Genomic DNA, 22,467 nt, shown 5'->3' on the forward strand with positions numbered 1-22,467 from the left:
CAAGGCTCATGCGTAGGGACTCGCACATATGTAACAACTAATCCCATTCAATAAGGCCCGCCTAAGTTAAAGCTGCACAACTTTAGAGTGCAGCATTCTACAATTGAAAACAATTAAAAATAAGTTCACTCCGTCTTGATGAACTGCAGTCTTTATTCCGTTATATGCACAGTCGCAACAGTTAATAGCGTTTGGTTTTTGCCAGCCACTCATGTGTCAGAAGGACATGTAAACTGACAGTTCCACACACGACTGTAGGATCGGTGCCGCCGCTGAAAAGACAGACCATGGACATGAGAATCCCCCGTCCTACGTGTGTGAATGTCAACATTTTGGACAACCAGAAATAAAAAGCACTTGACATATAGTCTATTGAGCTACATCATTTTATAGCTGCTAGAGGACTTAAGGGGCTGATTAAAACAAATTCAATTGATGCGTTTTGGTGTCATTTAGTCATTTTTAAATGACGTTCGTTTTTTTCTCACATAATAAATAGTACATTATTCAATATTTTTCATATGAAAAAAAACTTCTTGAAGTATGCATTTTTGCGTTTTAAGCAGAAAAAGAGCAGCCCATGCACCTGGGGCAGTAAAAAGAAAATAAACAAAGGTGTGCCAATGTCACCTGTGACTGTGTTAGTGCTTCTAAAAGGCCCCTAAAAAGGGGTAGATGTCTACTGTATGTTTGAAAATATAGCAAAAACACCACAGGTAGGAGTAACATGAATGTGGAGTAAATGAGTGTCTCAATGGTGATGCGCCAGATAGTACATGCAAAATCCTCATTTGCACCACTTTTTAGATGCACAGTCTTAGTAAATCACAGGGGGGGGCGACACACACACACACACACACACACACACAGCTCCGCAGCACACACAAAGTGATCAGTGACACTTCCATGTCAAACACTTGTCCGTTTGGTTATGGTTTAAGTTTATTTTGAACATGCTATACAAGCTTTACTCTAGTTTAATCCACTTTGGATTGATTTGTTTTAAGAGCAAAATGTAAAAATAAAGGATTAAAATATGTATTTGCACATTTGTTTATACTCACACAAGTAGATTTTGTTATTGATGTGATACCACAAATTCCATTCACTCTAAACAAAATTCCCTGAAGAAGAAACTATTACAATTGCTCTTGTTGACATGCTATCAGGAATGACAAAGTCTTTCTCTTTCAGGGGCACTGTGGAAGCACGCTTCGTATATGTGTTTGTTTTGGGTATCCTCTTCACGGGAACAAAGGACTTGCTGCGATCCCAAATCATCACAGCTGATTCCAAACTGAAGAATAGAGGATTGTGGGAGATTTACAGTGGCCTGGTCTTGTTGGTGTCACTGTTGTTCCGTGCTCACAACCTGCCAGTGCTGTGCTGCTGTCTCCTGGTCCAAACGCTGATGGCTCAGTTCATTTGGAAGAAGCTCCACTACGATGCGGCACAGACCACCATCATGCACTACTGGTTCGGCCAGGCCTTCTTTTTCTTTCAGGTAAGCAATAAAAAGGTCATCTGTGCTCCGAAGTTTTACAGAAACATTGCCTGCAAAAGCCCCGGTCTGTGTGAGAGTAATATTTAATCATATAGGTTTTATTTCAGTGACATTGGCAAAATCTTTATACATTATTTACTTTTTCCGCTCATACGCGCTTTCCTCTGAGAGTTTTGTATTGTGTTGGTCTCACACCAAATCTTTTTTTTTTTTACCTGTCTTGTCAGGGTACTTAATCATGCAGTACAGATAGACCGTATGTTTATTTGCCAGGGCAGATGAGTGTGATATACTCCCTCAGTTCAAGTTTTCCTGCAGTTTTATTTTTTAAGCTCTCCAACTGTACAGGAGATGTATAGATTGAAAATGAATATGAAGAAAACAAAAGTTATGGCAAATTACATGGTACCTCATGGACCTGTGACTGTTAATGGAAATGAAATTGATGAAGTTAATGAATGTATTTATCTGGGGCAGAGATTTAGCCTGAAAGAAAAGAGTCAAGAGCAGGAGATAGGGAGGAGAATCAGATTGGGCTGGTGCCAATATGGAAAACTGAGCAACATCATGAGAGGAGAAATACCATTAAACCTAAAAAGAAAGGTCTTTAATCAATGCGTGTTACCAACCATGACATATGGAGCTGAAACTTGGGCATTGTCAAATAAAATGGAAAAGAAAATAGCAGCAGCACAACACAACATGGAAAGAAATATGCTCGGAATCACATATAAAGAAAGAAAAACAAATGAATGGGTGAGAAAACAAACGCAGGTCCAAGACATTATGAGAACTATCAAATTAAATAAGTGGAAGTGGGCTGGACATATCAGTAGGAGAACCGATAATAGATGGACTTCTCTAATGACATCATGGAGACCCATGGATGGGAGCAGAAATAGAGGAAGACAGAGTGAGATGGCGAGATGAAATAGACAAATATTGCAAAACAGTGCAGTGGCAGGGAGCAGCTAGAGATCGTTCACTTTGGCAGAAACATGCTGAGGCTTTCGTCCAGCAGTGGACTGACAACGGCTGATGATGATGATGAACGTACAGGGTTCAAGAGGGGACAGACAAAGAGTAAGACAATGATCGAGAATAGCAACGGTCACATGGTCATAGTCGGTAGATAGAGAGGGTAGTGAAAGGCAGCAACATCCATTTCATCGCCTCTTTTGTGTATTGCTGGGGAGGCAGATAAGCGTCGAGTGCAGAAGTAGCAGGGAACTAACCGTGGAATGTGGTTGATTATTGCTAGCTTTTACTTTCTTGCCCATTAGTGTGGTCCTGTTTCGGTCAGATATGATGGTGATGGATTAGATGTATATAGCACTCTTTTCTTTTAACTCAAAGCGCATGACACTGAGAAACCATCATCCATTCACTAGAGATTTACATATAATGGTGGTAAGCTACATATGTATCTTGCCACCATCTGCTGACCTGGGTAGATGGCCAATTGGCGCCTATGGCTTTTTCGACCTCCATCAAACATTAAAAGCCTACTGAAATGAGATTTTCTTATTCAAACGGGGATAGCAGGTCCATTCTATGTGTTATACTTGTTCATTTCGTGATATTGCCATATTTTTGCTGAAAGGATTTAGTAGAGAACATTGACGATAAAGTTGGCAACTTTTGGTCACACAAAAAAAAAGCCTTGCCTGTACCTGTACTGAGAGTCATCCTCACAATGCCCCCTGTCGACACCACAACACATCCTCTTACTTGTGCCACCGGAAGTAACAGACGATGTGCGCGGAACGTCACGGGGTAGTGGAGCTCCTTACATCCGCACATTGTTTACAATTATGGCCACCAGCAGCGAGAGCGATTCGGACCGAGAAAGCGACGATTTTCCCATTAATTTGAGCGAGGATGAAAGATTCGTAGATGAGGAAAGTGAGAGTGAAGGACTCGAAAAAAATTAAAATAAGATAGAAATCTAGACGGCAGAGCGATTCAGATGTTATTAGACAAATTTACTAGGATAATTCTGGAAAATCCCTTATCTGCTTATTGTGTTACTAGTGTTTTAGTGAGATTATATGGTCGTACCTGTACAACCTGAAGGTCGGAGGGGTGGTGCCATGGGTGTGGTGACCGCCAGTGTCTCCGAGGGAAGCCACGTTTCTCGACGAGGCGAAGGCAGCCGATGCTTCCTCCATGTTGGAAGCATCCGACAGTCGGGGGCGGCCGGTGGGAGGAGGCAAGAGAGTCCGCAGCTGCCTCTTTGACAGGTGCAGGGGGAACGAGGCAAGCTCTCCGCTCATGTCTACTGTAAGAGCCGACTTATTACCACCATTTTCTCACCGAAACCTACCAGTTGACATGTTGTAAGGAACCATGTTCGCTTGACGATCAGACTAGCTAATGTTTTTGTCTTGCCCAAGAGCCTACTGAAACCCACTGTTACCGACCACGCAGTCTGATAGTTTATATATCAATGATGAAATCTTAACATTGCAACACATGCTAATACGGCCGGTTTAGTTTACTTAATTGCAATTTTTAATTTAACGCGGAAGTATAATGCTAAAACGTCGCGGTATGATGACGCTTGCGCGTGACGTCACGCATTGTAGAGGACATTTTGGTCCAGCACCGTTCACAGCTATAAGTCGTCTCTTTTCATCGCATAATTCTACAGTATTATGGACACCTGTGTTGCTGAATATTTTGCAATTGGTTCAATTAATAATGGAGACGTCAAAGAAGAAAGATGTAGGTGGGAAGCGGTGTATTGCGGCCGCCTTTAGCAACACAAACACAGCCGGTGTTTCCTTGTTTACATTCCCGAAAGATGACAGCTTTACTATGTAACCGAGCGGTCAAGCGAACATGGTTCCCTACCACATGTCAACCGGCAGGTTTCGGTGAGAAAATGGTGGTAAAAAGTCGGCTCTTACCGTAGACATGAGCGAAGAGCTTGCGTCGTTTCTCCTGCACCTGTCAAAGAGGAACCAAAAGTTGGTTGGAACTTTTGGTGGAGAAGGGCCTATAGTTGTGCGAGTAGTAGTATGGTGGGGCAAATAAGGAGAGGAGAGAGCACAGGAACTCTGCCCCCCCAACCACACGCCCCACCTTATCAGCAGGCAGGGTAACTTCACCCGAGAGCTCACCATTGCCCCCCGAATGGCACCACGAGCAGACCCCACCAGGCAGCCAGCCACCCTCCAGAAAGAGGTCCATGAACCATCAAACCACCAAGTTGGATTGATCTCTAACTCAAAGACCCAGGCCAGTCTGGACCCTCCCCGGCGCCCAAAATCCACATCCCCAGGCCCAACTGAGCCAGTAAGGCAGCCCAGGCTAGAACCGGCAGGCAACCTAATACATTTTTTTAAGACCATTATCTTGTATAATTGACAGCCAGTTGTTACCCTAGGCCCAAAAATTACATGAGTAAATCTAGCAGATGACATCTTAATCCGTGTTTGAAAATAAAAAAATTATATTAATAAAGTCAATAGAGGCTTGAATGACTTGTGATTGAAATCAGCCTGAGGTAAACTGTCAGTCTTTTGTTAGAATTCCAGTTAAGTGCCTTTTCCTGGAGTGCACTTATTGTCTTCATCCTAAACTCCTTTGTTCGTTATAAGGAGAGAATGGATTGATGGAAATAATGGACCACACACATTTTACACTTGCTGTAGCCTTTCTGAATTTTGTAAATGTACATCTATAAAGACCCCTTTTGTTCATACAGCAAAAGTGCTACCTCGGGATACGACTTTGATAGGTGCTGTGATGCAGTTTGGACCTTTGAAAAAAAGTGTATCGTGAAATGCCCTTTAAAATGAATTAAAATCAAATTAATTAGTGCTTGCTAGGGTTGCAAAATTCCGGGAACACACAAAGTTGGAAACTTTCCATGGGAATTAACGGGAATTAATGGGAATAAACACTGACTGCAACATGCCAGATCTTGCAGCATGATTATTAGCCAAAACAACCTGATTTAATGCAAATTAAATACAATTTCAACCCCTCACAGTGCATTCCTCCATCACATGTGCAGTGCATTATTTCATCACATGCACATATAATTCCCAGCATGCTTCACACGAAAGCAGGGCTATTGAGGCCGCAGTAGTATTTGAGCCCAAAAACTTCATCCAGTCAGGTAAGGGTTGATGATATTACTGGGGTAAATATATTTGATATATGGTATTTAAGTTTAATAGAGGTGTAATTTCTAGTTACTGTATGACTGTAGACTACTCCAGCAGACTTCCACTCAAGCTAGCTAGCTGTTCCTGTACTTGTTAAATGATTTTGGGGCCAATATCTCTAGCTAGCTAGGTTTATGTACCACCACAGTCTCATAATGAACCGAAAAATATTTATCCATTAGCCGTGATGCTAATTTTCTCTATGTTAAATCCCGTTCATTTATGGTAACAACGTTAGCGATCAGAATTGACCATTTTTATGATCTGTAAAGTTCAACCAGCAAATAGTAAATCAAAACGTGTAGTTTCCTCTGCCTTCTGTTCTGCTAGCCATTCTGTTGTCATACAATAATTCCTGATGTGGCCTGAATCTCATTAGGAAAAATCAGATTTGAAGCACTCTAGAGTGTTTAGACTGGCAAAAAAATGTTGATCATAACATACTTGTTTTAACATTTTGTGTGGTCGTGTGTTGAATTCATGACAGTGTTTAGCAAGTTGCTTATTTTGTACATCATTTATTTATTATTTTGTTCATCCCTTTTTTAGTGGCTGCACACAAAACCACAGGAAGATTTTTGTTAATAGAAAAGCATTTACCTTACATCATGATGACTAAACTCTTTTGATCATTTTATTAATGAACATTTTTAAATTTTTGCATCCAAACCAGATAGTCAGAAAGGCAGCAAAGATGTGTTTGTGTTTCAGAAAAGAGCCTGTTTGTACAAATCTTTATTAAGCACAAGTCAAGGATAAATTCTAAGCAACTGAGTAATAGTCGAAGAAAATATGAATCACCGCAAAGATGTGAAAAGTGGGCAAACAGTGACTCACATTTAACACCATCACAATTATTTGGATACACATAACAATATTCAGGCTATGAAATATATTTCAGGGCCATTAGATTGTGACAAGTGTGTCATTAGTAGAGCCTTCTGGTCATGAAATAGTTGGGTTTTTTTTCAAGTGATGCACTTTATGTGACTGTGGTTTATGGATATTTTTGGAGTGTTCATGTGCAATTGCATAGTGCTTTCAAATGTACAAATGTTGCCAGCAAATATCCAGTACCTCCCTAATATTTCACTAAATTGACTGTTCTTGTTGACAATTTATCAGTTTCTGGTCCACCGTGCTCTTATTACTAAAGTCCTTTCTTAAGTCGACCTAAACTGCATAAAACCTCAGATACAAAGGGGTATTTTTTTTAATTAAAAACTATTATGATTATGTTGATGTGTTGTACTATTGACAACTTCATTGTTATCGCTAAGCAGCGTGAAACAGTGCAGCTAAGACCCCTTAAAGAAACGTGGCAGGATGGTGTGGAAATGTAAATCACCTTCAATGTGAAGTGAATTATATTTTTACAGCGCTTTTTTCTGGAGACTCAAATGGCTTGACATAGTAAACCCATAATCTACATCTCAAAGCTACATTTAAATCAGTGTTGTGTGCCACTGGAAGTAGGTGGGTGAAGTGTCTTGCCCAAGGACACATTGGCAGTGACCAAAATGGCGGAAGCGGGGATCGAACCTTTAATCCTTAAGTTGCTGGCACGGCCGCTCTAGCAACTGAGCCACGCAATTCACACAGACAGATTTGAACTTAAAACACGCATTTTAAACACTACTTACCTTGAAACAGTAAATACTAAGGGTGTGGGAAAAAATCGATTCGAATTTGAATCGCGTTTCTCACGTTGTACGATTCAGAATCGATTCTCTTTTTTTTTTAGTCGATTTTTTATTTATTTATTTTTTAATCAATCCAACAAAACAATACACAGCAATACCATAACAATGCAATCCAATTCCAAAACCAAACCTGACACAGCAACACTCAGAACTGCAATAAACAGAACAATTGAGGAGACACAAACACGACACAGAACAAACCAAAAGTAGTGAAACAAAAATTAATATTGTCAACAACAGTATCATTATTAGTTATAATTTCAGCATAGTAGTGATTAAAAATCCTTCATTGACATTATCATTAGACATTTATAAAAAATAAAAATAGTGGCGTGGCGCAGTGGGAGAGTGGCCGTGCGTAACCCGAGGGTCCCTGGTTCAATCCCCACCTTGTACCAACCTCATCACGTCCGTTGTGTCCTGAGCAAGACACTTCACCCTTGCTCCCGATGGGTGCTGGTTAGCGCCTTGCATGGCAGCTCCCTCCATCAGTGTGTGAATGTGTGTGTGAATGGGTAAATGTGGAAGTAGTGTCAAAGCGCTTTGAGTACCTTGAAGGTAGAAAAGCGCTATACAAGTACAACCCATTTATCTTTTATTTAGTGTCACAGTGGCTTACACTTGCATCGCATCTCATAAGCTTGACAACACACTGTGTCCAATGTTTTCACAAAGATAAAATAAGTCATATTTGTGGTTCGTTTAATAGTTAAAACAAATGTACATTATTGCAATCAGTTGATAAAACATTGTCCTTTACAATTATAAAAGCTTTTCTTTTTTTAAATCTGCAACTCTGCTAGCATGTCAGCAAACTAGGGTAAATCCTGCTGAAATCCTATGTATTGAATGAATACAGAATCGTTTTGAATCGGAAAAAAATCGTTTTTGAATCGAGAATCGCGTGGAATCGAAAAAATCGATTTATAATCTAATCGCGACCCCAAAAATCAATATTGAATCGAATCGTTGGACACCCAAAGATTCGCAGACCTAGTAAATTTTTTTAACCATTACTCTGTGACTGCATTCTCAAACAAGACAGATGAAATAGCGCCCAGTTTTGTAAATTAACGGAATGACAGATAGATCACAGACAGATCGTCTCATTGTGCGGCATGAGACAAATTTTACATGCAACGTTTTGCCCAGAATTAAAAACAATGATACTATTATGCTAAGTAAATTTTCTTGTGAAAAAAGTAACATTCTAGAGAAGCATACATATATTGCTCATTTGTAGTACGCATTTTATAAAAGTGCTAAAAACACATTTTAACTGTATGCCAGCCTGCATTGTAACTACAGATCAACCATGATCCTCAACATTTTAGAACATTACAGTGATACAGAAGATCTTGAGTTAAACAATTCCATATTTATTGGTTCTCTCATAGTGAATGTTGACTTGTTTGCTTGATATGGGTGCACTCTCACAAAAAATGTAGGCGCTGACATATGCAGCAACATGTTGCATCATTCCCAGTTGCACTATTTTTTAAAACCATTATTATTCAGCACGGTGGAACAGGGGTTAGTGCGTGTGCCTCACTATAAGAAGGTCCTGGGTTCGATCTCTGGGCTCGGGTACTCCGGCTTCCTCCCACCTCCAAAGACATGCACATGCGGATAGGTTGATTGACAACACTAAATTGGCCCTAGTGTGTGAATGTGAGTGTGAATGTTGTCTGTATGTCTGTGTTGGCCCTGTGATGGGGTGGCAACTTGTCCAGTGTGTATGCCGCCTTCTGCCCGAATGCAGCTAAGATAGGTTCCAGCCACCCAGAGAGGGACAAGAGGTACAAAATGGCGTTATTATTTTACTTTCTAATTTACTGTTAATATCTAGTAACTTTCTTTTGCAACATGTTTCTATCCATATTTCTGTTTAAAACGTCAAACACGTATTCATCTGTTGTTTGTATACTTTACAGCTTGTGGGCTTAGCTTTTGTGTAGCTGCTCGTTCCAAGTAGCCTATAGCTTACCATGTTTATTTTATGTAAATGGATTGACTTAAATACAAGAAAATACCCACCTTGTGTGCTTATTAGAGGACATTTAGCAGTTAACTGGCTGTCCAGAATGAACACGCTGCAAGCATGCTTGAATTGGACATTTTTAAATCAGGAGTGTCCAAACTTTATGACTCAGGGGCCGCATTGGGTTAAACAAATGTGGCCCTTGGCCGAAAGCCGACTGCATGTAAACTAACTATACACACACACACACACACACACATTTACATTGTACATATTAATGCATATTATATTAATATATTATATACATATATGATATTATATGTTAAGTGTATATATATATATATATATATATATATATACAAACTATATATATTTATGTATATGTGTGTATATATATATGTATTTGTGTATATGTATATATATATATATATATATGTGTGTATATATGTATATATATGTGTGTGTATGTATATACTGTGTATATATATATGTGTGTGTATGTATATACTGTGTATATATATGTGTGTGTATGTATGTATATATATATATATATATATATATATATATGCGTGTATGTATATAAATATACATATATTTGTGTATACGTATATATATATGTCTATATATATATATATATATATATATATATATTAATGTATGTATATGTATACAATATATATATTGATGCAATTCTGAAGTTAGTGTACAGATATTAAATGCATGTGTAATGTAATCAAATAAGCATCTTAATACATTTGATGTCTAAATCACTACACTAACTTCAGTTGTTTTTTATTATTTTTATGTGTGCTGTCTTAGAGTGATCACAGTGCTTTAAATCGGCATATTAATTAATACTAAGATTAAGAAGGAAGTTTGCCAAACATGGAAGAATACTGTACAACCTGCAGTAAAGTCATATTTTCAGTCACATTAATTTAATATTTTGACTAACTAGCATGTAGACAATTAAAGCGGGAGGAAGTTCACATTGACGCAAACAATGGTACTTTTCATTTTCATTCTAATCACGTTTCACACTATTTGTAGCTTTTTTCGAGAAGCAACAACATTTGATAGAACATTGGCAGACACCAAAATGAATCAATATATTTACGCCTGAAAAAACATCCTGCAACACCTAATTTTATTGGGTGTGGATAATTCCAGTGCACCATTGCAGTTAGCACCCGTGTTTCCCACAGTGCACGTTTGGCTTGCTAAAAAGTAGGTTCCATTGTAGATTGCACCCAAGAACGAGCTTGTATACTGTATTTCCAGAATAGTTGTCACCAACTAAAGTTGTCTGCTGCAAACGTCATTTAAATAGAATAGTTGCACCACTTTGGCAGTAATTATAATTGTATTATAATTGTGCATTTTATAGTTTGATCACATTATTATAGCACTTGGTGTTCGGCATTTTAATTTCAATGTATTAAAATGAACCGAACTGTGCTCTTAGTACAGTGGTACATATCAAACTAGACAATGCTGTATAATCACACCGTACCGTATGTTTTGTTTTTGTCTTAAGAAACCATTATTTCTTTGGCTGGTTGTTATGAATTTTGGCACTATGTTTCTGCTTCGCATCTTCGGCATGAATGTGAGTAGTCTGGTCCCATATTTAGAGAGTGCATCCTGCTATGTTAGACTGAAGTCACATCATAAATACACAACCGGTGACACAAGCAAACACACACTCGCCTGCATCCACCGTGTTTGATTTACAATGTGACTCGCAAAGCTCTTCCTATTATTGCGGTGATAACTCGTCTTCGTTTCCCGTCTAGTCTGCGCTTTACTATTCCAGAGTTGAATATTTTAGTGTAAGCGTCATTATCATCTAAACTCGTTCCTCTTGGACATGGAATCGAACAGAGTTGCACATGTCGGTACAGGAATCTACCTCCACTCTGTGTTCAGAAAATCATTGTCACATAATAAGTGCGTTACTTATGCTGTAAATTTTTTAAATACCAAGTTATCTATCTAATTACTTTTATGTCCGTTACAAAGCTGTTACTGAGTTTGATGTTACGTTGCACACTACTTTTGATGCAGACAATAAATATTGTTGAATGTTAATGCCGACAGGTGTACTGCTGGTGTGTTCCACTGTGTGCATGTATGATGTTTCCTACATGCGGTCCACTGAATGCTCAGGGAGTTGGTACGTTTGCTCAGACATGAAACATGAAGGGGTATATTGCTGTACAGTAATATAGACCCTCACACACACCGCTGTTAAACACAACCACTAAGCTGTAAAAATCGATTATGATGATCTGCTATGCAATATAGTACAGTACCATAGATTTGTCATTTTAAGTTAATAAAAACGCGAGTTTTTTTTTTTAATAAAAGATATTTAGAAAAAGCACGATTGAGTGAAGTTGCAAAATTTGAAGCACGAATGGCAAGGAACAACTGTTCTTGACAAAGATGCCAGTAAAGAATGGGTCCGGCAATAATGTGCCAAGTGTGGGCTTTTTTTTTTTTTTTAGTCCTAGGCTGCCACTTGCAACAAACATGCCTTTGAATGAATTTGATATATACTCTTGAATTGCCCCATTGAAAGCTTTTTAAGGGGTTTTAGTGAATAGTGAAACTTGTGTGAATGTCTAAACACTTGAACTCCATCCATTTTCTACCGCTTATTCCCTTTGGGGTCGCGGGGGGCGCTGGTGCCTATCTCAGCTACAATTGGGTGGAAGGGGGGGTTAACCCTGGACAAGTCGCCATCTCATCGCAGACACTTGAACTCATGTAGTGTAAAAGTATTACGCCCTAACTCAGGGGTCGGGAACCTTTTTGGCTGAGAGAGCCATACAAGCCAAATATTTTTAAAAGTATTTCCGTGAGAGCCATATAATTATTTTTTTTTTACACTGAATTCAACTATATGCGTGCATTTTTAAGAAAGACCAACATTTTTAGAGTATAATAAGTCTCTTATTCTTTTTAATAACATTGTTATCCTGAGGCTAATCAACACTAAATAAGACACTTCTTACCATTAATGCGACTTCTTGAACAGGTGCGGTAGAAACCGGATGGATGGATGAAAATGCATGAGAATGTTTATATTTTGAACGTTATTTTTGATACTGTGATTACCAGCGGAATTATTCATTACTTATTGCTTTAAGCAATGTCAGCTAAGGTTTATCTGAGAGCCAGATGCAGTCATCAAAAGAGCCACAGGTTCCCTACCCCTGCCCTAACTGAACAGAATACTGTAAATGACATACCTCCACCAGAAAAAACAAACACAGAAGTGTTATATTTCAAATAGCATGTTTATGCGACCCACAAAGTACAAAGACACTTATTGTTCTTATGACTCATCCTTGTGCTTTTTCATAATCCATCCATCCATCCATTTCCTACCGCTTATCCCCTTTGGGGTCGCGGGGGGCGTTGGTGCCTATCTCAGCTACAATCGGGTAGAAGGCAGGCTATACTCTGGATAAGTCGACACCTCATCGCAGGGCCAACACAGATAGACAGACAACATTCACACTCACATTCACACACTAGGGCCAATTTAGTGTTGCCAATCAACCTATCCCCAGGTGCATGTCTTTGGAAGTGGGAGGAAGCCGGAGTACCCGGAGGGAACCCACGCAGTCACGGGGAGAACATGAAAGATCCTGAACCCGGGATTGAACCCAGGACTACTCAGGACCTTTGTATTGTGACGTTAAGATAAAATATTAAATGCAATTTTTTTTTTTTTTATGTGCTTTTGCAGGGCAATTCCAACAACATTTCCACTGTTGACATCTCAGTGGGGTTTGTTGGTTTGGACAGCTACGTTGAAACTCTTGCCATCTTCTTAACAGCCCTCAGTACGTACGCTGGACCCCTACTTTGGGCGTGTCACCTCGTGTGTTACCTCAGCTCAGAGAGAGACAGGTGAGTAACTCATTACTGCAGCACGGCGTTAGATACAGTAACTATGGTAAAAACAAGTTAATGTTTGTTGATATACGGATGGGTACGGAATGTTGTACTTTAATAGTTACTGACCGAATTCTATCGGTACTTCCGGGTACATGCATACATACATCCATCCATTTCTTACCGCTTGTCCCTCATTGCGTCGCGTGGGGCAATGGGGCCTATCCCAGATTAACATAAAATGTATCATAAAATGTGGCGCAGTGGGGAGAGTGGCCATGCGCAACCCGAGCGTCCCTGGTTCAATTCCCACCTAGTACCAACCTCGTCACGTCCGTTGTGTCCTGAGCAAGACACTTCACCCTTGCTCCTGATGGGTGCTGGTTGGCGCCTTGCATGGCAGCTCCCTCCATCAGTGTGTGAATGTGTGTGTGAATGGGTAAATGTGGAAGTAGTGTCAAAGCGCTTTGAGTACCTTGAAGGTAGAAAAGCGCTATACAAGTACAACCCATTTACCCATTTATATTTCCATGCTTTTGTAACACCTAACGTCACTTCTGGTTGTAGACTCGGCACCGGCTCAAGCACTTGGCCTGTAAACCGTGTTTATAGCAGACTGCCTCGAAGTAATTTTGCAATTTCCAATGCCAACAAAACAAAATCAGAGAGCCTGATAAAACAGCGTGATAGAAAGCGCTCAAAAGTATGGCTCCACTTTTCAAAATGTACTATCTCAATGCTAATTTACATCGGATATGTCATATACATGCTACCAATTGGCATTAGAATTTTTACATGGCAATTCTAACACCTACAAATTTGGTAATAAAAACTACAACTAAGATGCACGTTAGAATCAAACAGCTGGGGTGTAATATTTACAATATTTACAGTATAAACACTTTGTAGGGAGTCGGGACTCATCTAAAAACAAGACTGGCACATCCAACCATATAGCAAATACTGCGTTTGGCTAAGGCAATACACAGAGGACAAACTGAAACTCAGAAGTGTAAGAAAACAAAATATAACAACTAAACAGCACATATCAGTATCTGCTCACTCAATTGCTAAGTATTTTATTTGATTATATTTTTAAACAAATTAACATTTATTAACACATAAACACGCACAAGAGTACTAAACATTGCAAACGCTGAGTACTGGTTCTAATTCCCATATATTGGTTTTGGATCTGTATTGATTCAAATGTGAATGGTATACATCCCTATTTTTTAATAATAAAAACTAAAAACTATGAAACATATTCCAAACCTTAGCTTTGATGATAATATGGAAATGAGGAGCGAGAGAGGGGTTTACTGCTTTGAAGGTGAGTCTCCACACTTTACGTATGATTTAGTTTTAGATTAAAATTTATGACCAAATTTTGCTCTGTTTTAGGTACGCCGTTTTGGGTATTGTACGGTCAAACATTGCTCGTAATAAATTATTCCGTTTGTCCATGCGCATAAACAAAGAATCTCATGCATTTGTTACTCAATCGCTGTAGTTTTCTTATTGAGTTTTACTGCAAAATAATCCACCACTTAAAAACGTTGCAACTGCCAGCACTTTAATAAAGAAAGTGAGAAATAATGTTGAATTCAAGAAATAACTTGTAGAAAAGTATAAAAAGGCTATTTATATATGTATTTCATATTTTTTCTACATGTGAAACTATAATTATTCTTTATAAAATGGGTTTTATCTTTGTACTGTTGGTTGTGTGAAACCAATTGTTTGGATTTACATTATTTCTTATGGGAAGAAATGCTTCGCTTTGCGTACAATTCGGTTTTCGTCTAACCTTTTGGAACATATTACTAAAGAAAACTGGAGTAGCATTGTGTTATGGTTAGCCATGTTACTCTGAGCAGCCAAGTCATGGTATGGTGTTTTCCCAAGTGTTGTATTGTACTGTAAATGTCATTGTTGCCATCACTGGTATGTCTGTAGTAGCATTTGGAATAAGTATCACAAAAATGTCTAAGAAGCACTCTTGGTGGGCTTAATCCTTTCCAGGCAAAATTAACTAAATTTACTTTTTCCCTTTCTAAAAATCCGATTTGTTCGGAGCTAATTTACTTCCGCTTCAACAAAACGATTTTGTGTATTAACAGACAGAAAGAAAAATTAGAACAAGCTACTTTATTTTGCTGACCCCACACAGTTTACAATGCTGTATGTGGTTTTATGTTTGTTATATTTCTCTCTCTGCTGCTACAGTCTATCCCCAAGTTAGTTACAACCTGATAACCCCAAAGTTTTTATTGCATAAATCCATCTTGGGACATTATAGGTCATTAGACAGTTATTGCATCCCACTGGGCAAACGCTGAAGACACATTGAATTTCTTGTTTAAAATGTTCAATGGCACTTACCTTTCCCTCCAGGATTTTGCAAGGTTGCAAATTCCCCAATTCACAAAAATGTAATCAATACCCGCAAATGATGCATGACCTTGCAACTTTGTTCAATGCCTGCAATTTCCCCGCACGTTTTGGCTAATCAGCCACATTTTCATCAATCAATTTTTTCCCAGCAGCACTCAAACGCAACACAACTGTCTAACCTGCTCAGTGGCCTTGTGGTTAGGTCGTGAGTTCAAACCCCGGCCGAATCATACCAAAAACTATAAAAATGGGACCCATTACCTCCCTGCTTGGCATTCAGCATCAAGGGTTTGAATTGGGGTTTAAATCACCAAAATGATACACGGGCGTGGCCACTGCTGCTGCTCACTGCTCCCCTCACCTCCCAGGGGGTGAACAAGGGGATGGGTTAAATGCAGAGGATAATTTCACCACACCTAGTGTGTGTGTGACTATCATTGGTACTTGAATTTTCATCTTGAACTTTTACCCAGGAGTGCCCATAAGTGGGGCCCGTATGATATTGTAGAAATAAAATCAAAGAGAAAAACAACAGTGAAAATGTACAAAAAAAAAGAGCAAAAACTAATGAAAAACAGCAACATCTTTGAAACTATTAACAATTGATCAGATTACCCGATCAGATATTGGTATCAGGTATCATTCTGAATATAATATTGGATTATGTTGGTTTACATCTAAAATCACTGATATAATGTTCAATTAGGGGTGTAATGGTTTAAAATCTCACAGTATGATATTTTCACATTACAAAATTATTGTGGTATATGAAAAAAAAAAATAAAGCTTGTTTTTCTGTAAAGTTATTGCAGGCTTTGTTTTCAAGTGTTTTAGCCCATCTGTCCTCCTTTTGATGAAATAGCAGCCTTGCAATTATTACAAGTAGTGTCGTTGCATTCTGTTGTTGTAAAAAGACTTAAGAGCGTTTCTGCCACCATGGGCACCAACAATGTTGCTGTCTGGCGGCACTATGCACGTTGCGAAATGAAGTCATTACTGCCCATAGGAAGCGTTAAAAGTATTGTTTGAAAAAATGGCAATCGATTCCAAGGAATTCATACACTGGGTTTAAAAAGCACCTCTTTCAGAGGGATTAGGTGAGTTTGCAAGAATAGGCGCGATTGCAATATCTCAAATACTGCTGGTTCTGCCCTAATTGGTGCCAAAAAATGATGAAGAATAATCTTCAATGCAAATCCCCGTAGCAAATATAAAATTTGACAACAGCAGCAGTTTGAAATTTCTTTGTCTACTCTCCAATATTCAAAAACTCCTGCAACATCCATCCATCCATTTTCTATCGCTTATTTCCTTCGGTGTCACGGGGGCGCTGGAGCCTATCTCAGCTACAATCGGGCGGAAGGCAGTGTACACCCTCTACAAGTCGCCACCTCATCGCAGGGCAAACACAGATAAACAGACAAAACTCACACTCACATTCACACACTAGGAACCATTTAGTGTTGCCAATCAACCAAAAAAAATCAAATGTTGGGAAGGTAAACAGAAGAGGAGTTTATGATGTTAAAATCATGGTGATCAGAGTCATCAAACAGGCCTTTTTATCTACCAGTAGTTATTTCACCTATTCTAAAACAACAAGAAACTAGATTTTATAGTTGTTTTGTCTTAAAATAAGGTGTTTTCTATTTTTTGTAAAAGAGGGGTTGTCTTATATTCAGGGACATTTTATATTTGGGTTAGTCCTGGAACTAGTTTTGTTTAACTTTTAAATGTCTAGTTTTCTAATGTACAGTTTTTTAAAACATATTACTGCAATTTGCACAATTAGCTGTCTCCGCCTGGAGGTTATGAAATTGTTGGAGTTTGTGGTTTGGTTAGTTGGCTATCTAGTAACATAATTTAAAAACTTATGGGCATATTTTAAAGGCCTACTGAAACCCACTACTACTGACCACGCAGTCTGATAGTTTATAAATCAATGATGAAATATTAACATTGCAACACATGCCAATACGGCCGGTTTAGTTTACTAAATTGCAATTTGAAATTTCGCGCCGAAATATCATGCTAAAACGTTGCGATATGATGACACGTGCGCGTGACGTCACGCATTGTAGAGAACATTTTGTTCCAGCACCGTTCACAGCTATAAGTAGTCTCTTTTTATCGCATAATTCCACAGTATTATGGAGATCTGTGTTGGTTAATCTTTTGAAATGTTTTCAATGAACAATGGAGACATCAAAGAAGAAAGCTGTAGGTGGCCTTTAGCAACACAAACACAGCCGGTGTTTCATTGTTTACATTCCCGGAAGATGACAGTCAAGCTTTAGTATGGAACAGAGATGTCAAGCGAACACGGTTGGATTGGACCACACACACAAAGTACAGTGAATTATGTGTATTAATAAAAAACACGTTACCATTCTGTATTCTGAAGGCGCTCTATGTCGTGTGCTACTCCAGCATCAATATGCGTCCTCCTGACCGTCACCGTCAGGTTCAAAGCCGTATGGCTCTATCCCTTGTTGCGGTTGGGCCTGGCCGAGTGGTGCTGCCTCCCCCACGGCTGCCACGGTGCCTCTCACAGCATCTTCCCTATCTGAATCGCTCCCACTGTCCTCTTATTTTTATTTTATTTTATTTTTTTCCTAGTCCTTCACTCTCACTTTCCTCATCCACGAATCTTTCATCCTCGCTCAAATTAATGTTTATTTTATTTTTTTCCTAGTCCTTCACTCTCACTTTCCTCATCCACGAATCTTTCATCCTCGCTCAAATTAATGGGGAAATCGTCGCTTTCTCGGTCCCAATCGCTCTCGCTGCTGGTGGCCATGATTGTAAACAATGTTCAGATGCTCCACGACCCGTGACGTCGCTCGCATAGATATGTCTGCTACTTCCGGTACAGGCAAGGTTTTTTTATCAGCACCAAAAGTGGCGAACTTTATTGTCGATGATCTCTACTAAATCCTTTCAGCAAAAATATGGCAATATCGCGAAATGATCAAATATGACACATAGAATGGACCTGCTATCCCTGTTTAAATAAGAAAATCGCATTTCAGTAGGCCTTTAATGAAAGTTTCAAAAAATGTCAGAAATAGGATTAGGAACAAATGATTACACTTTGGAGCTGATCTGGGCCATTTCTACTATGTTACGAGCCTCTACTTCTGTGTTTGAATGCGAGGATCTCCGCCTCCACCCACAGAGGCAAATAGATTAGATGACTGACATGGGGGTCCACTCTGTTTCTTTCATTCTGCTATAGAAAACTCAGAAGGTTAAGGGAAATGTTTGTAAAGCCGTCAGAAAATGTCAAAAAAATAAGATAGGGCACAACTGATTCAATTTTGTGGCTGATCTGGTTTCCCAGTTTTTTTCAGTTTTGGAAGGTAGTTCTTGGCGGGGTTCTGCTTGTCTACTTCCCCATGAGAATGCAATACTTTGTGCTGATTTTAGTCTTTAGGTCAACACTGGAAGTTAGGAGGCTTTAAAGACAGTTTGACTACTAATGCGTGTCTAAAGTACATATTATGACGCATTTATAATGTGACTGAAACACTGGAACAAATGTGGCAAAACTCAAAATGTTTAACCCACATGTGCATTTAAGCGTTGAATTTGTGCAAGCATTAAAGCTACTTGCTTACATCAGTCTAGTGCTGCTTTTGCTAATGAATTTGGGTAAGAAGAAGAACTCTCGTAAGACGTGATGAAATACATTCAGATGCAACGCTCACATTGATCAGTTTCACATAGCCACAAAATAACATTACTGCACCCTTGATTTGCCCACAAGCCTGCGCTGTGTGAAAGCATCCTCACTGCACGCTCTGTGCCGCTCCCTCATGAGTCGTTAGGATGTTGTTGGCTCGGCCCCTCACTTTCATGAGGCGGTCTCTAATAGATTCCATGCCCTCCGTTAGCCATCATCCATGCTTCTGCTTGCAGCCATACATGATTCTAAAACAGGCTCATTTCAAGGCGCCATCATCTCTCCTTTTAACATTGTCAGCTTTCTTTGACCGGACTTTCATACCTTTTAAAATAGTGACTGTTAACTAACCTCACTAAAATTAATTGAAATAATTCATATTTTTAACGTTCAAAGACTGAAACAATCATACAATTTTGAATAGATGCATTTAGTACAGCTGTTCCAATTATATGAAGTACAAGTAATGTATTGGCCTATAATTAAATCACTTGCTAAAGGATTGTGAAATTAAATATGTTCTCTCGTTAAAATAAAGTGATTTTGAACGAGGAAGAAGGAAAAAGAACAAACCTCAGAACCAAGGAGAAAAGTTATTAGCTCAGCCTTTTATCCCCATTCAGTGCTAGAAGTTAAGTATACAGTATACAGGCTAAGTATACATGTAGCCTGTATAAGTATACAGGCTACATAATATCTGTCTCCATATTTAAAACCTCAATGTATATCCATGCCATCCATGTCACACTGATACTGGGATTGCTTTTAATCTCATTGTACCCGTGTATGGTTACAATAAAAGGCATTCCATCTATTCTACTGTATGCAAGAATATAGCATTATACGTAGTTTATCTCATCTACATGTTCTCCAGTTGAGCTAATGCTACATTGCTAATGTATTGTTTTATTTTTCAATAAATGTATCAATACATACATTGCATCCAAAAAGTATTCACAGAGCACATTTCCACATTTTGTTAAATAAAAGCCTTATTCATAAATAGAATGAATTCATTTTTGTCCTCAAAATTCTGAAGACAATACCCCATAATGACAATGTGAAAGTATATATACCGTATTTTTCGGACTATAAATCGCGTTTTTTTTTTTGTAGTTTGGCCAGGGGTGAGACTTGGCCAAACTATTAAAAAACCAAAAAAAACAAAAAAATGGTTTTGTTTTTTTTGTTTTTTGTTTTTTGTTTGGCTGCTGGATTGTGGAGAAAACTGCGACTTACAGTCCGAAAAATACTGTATATATATTTCTTCAAATTTTCAAATTTGTTAAAAAAAATTAAAAAATCACAAAAGTATTCACAGCCTTTTCTCAATACTTTGTTGATGCAGCAATTACAGGCGCAAGTTTTTTTGAATACTATGCCACAAGCTTGACACACCAACGTTTGGGCAGTTTCGTCCATTCCTCTTCGCAGCACCTCAGAAAAAACTTGGCTCTCCATGTACCACCATAACGACAAACATTAAAGTACGGTAGCACATTAGCCCTAAATATTCATAAAAAACAAGGCAGAGGTGTTATTTAAGAAGTTTATTTAATATGTTGGCCATTGTAACATTACACCCAGTTTGTACAGTAACACTGTGTTTGAATATAGGAAAATAAAACACTGTACATTAATCAAGTGATCCTTTGGCGTACCACAGGATGTAGCCCTCGTCCCACTGGTGGTACACATACCACAGTTTGAGAATCCTTGCCTTAGGTTAAACCCGGCTAGCTAGTATACAGAAGAATATTAGTAAATCATCATTTTAGAACATAGTAATGTAGAAAGACGATCATGTTCATCTACCACTGGACAGAATTCCAAGAATAGAATTATTGAACGTTGCCTTCTCTACTGACGTCCTTCCCTCTGCACGCAGGAGTCCGGTTGCCATCGGCCACGGTTGCTACTGTTTGGCGGTGCTCAGGTCGGTGCCAGCTGCCGCCTACATCGTCCTGGTTACTGTCCTGCGCTACCACCTCTTCATATGGAGCGTCTTTTCTCCCAAATTACTGTACGAGGCCATGCACCTTCTGCTCACCGCCGGCGTCTGTCTCGTCTTCAACGCCATGGAGCAAAGCTCTCGCACGTTGTAGAGCGCCAAGAAGGTCAAAGGGTATTTATGACATAACCTCCTTGCAACACCTCCTTGTATTTATATTTATACACAATATGTGGAAGGGTGCATCAGAAAGGGTGTACATTTTCTGGAATAAAAGCGATGTAAATATTGTTTAGAAGATACCATGAAATACCTCAGGGACTCCCAGGAAGGCCACTAGGCTACGCAAATGTTTCACTCTCTGGCCTACGAGCCACTTTTATATTTGAGATGAAGCAGCAGTTATTAAAATGATCTACTGGACTAAGAATATACTGTACATTGAACTTAGACACAACCACGTTGTACAATCATTAATCCACATTCACCAACTGTAATTCATTAATTGCATAGCTTTTCATGAATGTACTATTCATCGTATCATTCTATATCAGGGCAGGGCTATTCTACTAAATTATTTCCAGAGAGCTAATGACTGGGGAGTCTGATTTTCTACCTTTACTATTACATTTATTTTGTATATTCCTGAGAAGCAGTGTCCTCTACAGTGGACATTTGATTGTTGTCTTATTTTGTCAGTTTTATTAAATTTGGGGGAAAATGTACTTGTCTATGCAACCAATGGAAAGAAATGTTTTTTTTTGCAACCAATAAGCAAATGTAGATAATATTTTGGTTACAAATAGTTTTTGGGGATGCAAATGTTTTGGGTTACAAATCCTTTTGTGAGTTTAGATCATACTTGCCAACCCTCCCGATTTTTCCAGGAGACTCCCGAATTTCAGTACCCTTCCCGAAAATCTCCCGGTGCAACCATTCCCCCGAATTTCTCTCGATTTCCACCCGGACAACAATATTGGAGACATGCCTTAAAGGCACTGCTTTTAGTGTCCTCTACAACCTGTCGTCACGTCCACTTTTCCTCCATTCAAACAGCGCGCCGGCCCAGTTACAGCTTTTACACACTCACAAAAGAGACTGCAATACATACTTAATCAACAGCCATACAGGTCACAGTGAGGGTGGCCGTATAAACAAC

General features: G+C 38.9%; 1 protein-coding gene across 3 annotated transcripts in view; it reads left to right on the forward strand.

Moving 5' to 3' along the window:
• The window catches only part of pigg (phosphatidylinositol glycan anchor biosynthesis class G (EMM blood group)), a 154,984-nt gene that overhangs the window by 111,264 nt on the left and 21,253 nt on the right, over positions 1 to 22,467 (forward strand). For 2 of the 3 annotated variants that reach the window (XM_061901499.1, XM_061901498.1), the window contains exons 11-13: positions 1,195 to 1,504; positions 13,127 to 13,290; positions 21,246 to 21,482. In XM_061901499.1, the coding sequence (XP_061757483.1) occupies positions 1,195 to 1,504; positions 13,127 to 13,290; positions 21,246 to 21,462 (691 nt within the window). In that variant the 3' untranslated portion in view covers positions 21,463 to 21,482. Of the gene's footprint in view, positions 1 to 1,194; positions 1,505 to 13,126; positions 13,291 to 21,245; positions 22,034 to 22,467 lie in introns of those variants that run through there. The other variant, XM_061901497.1, reaches the window with a different exon arrangement.

This window comes from Nerophis ophidion, linkage group LG05 (assembly GCF_033978795.1).
Source record: "Nerophis ophidion isolate RoL-2023_Sa linkage group LG05, RoL_Noph_v1.0, whole genome shotgun sequence".
In the NCBI taxonomy this organism is placed as follows: domain Eukaryota; kingdom Metazoa; phylum Chordata; class Actinopteri; order Syngnathiformes; family Syngnathidae; genus Nerophis; species Nerophis ophidion.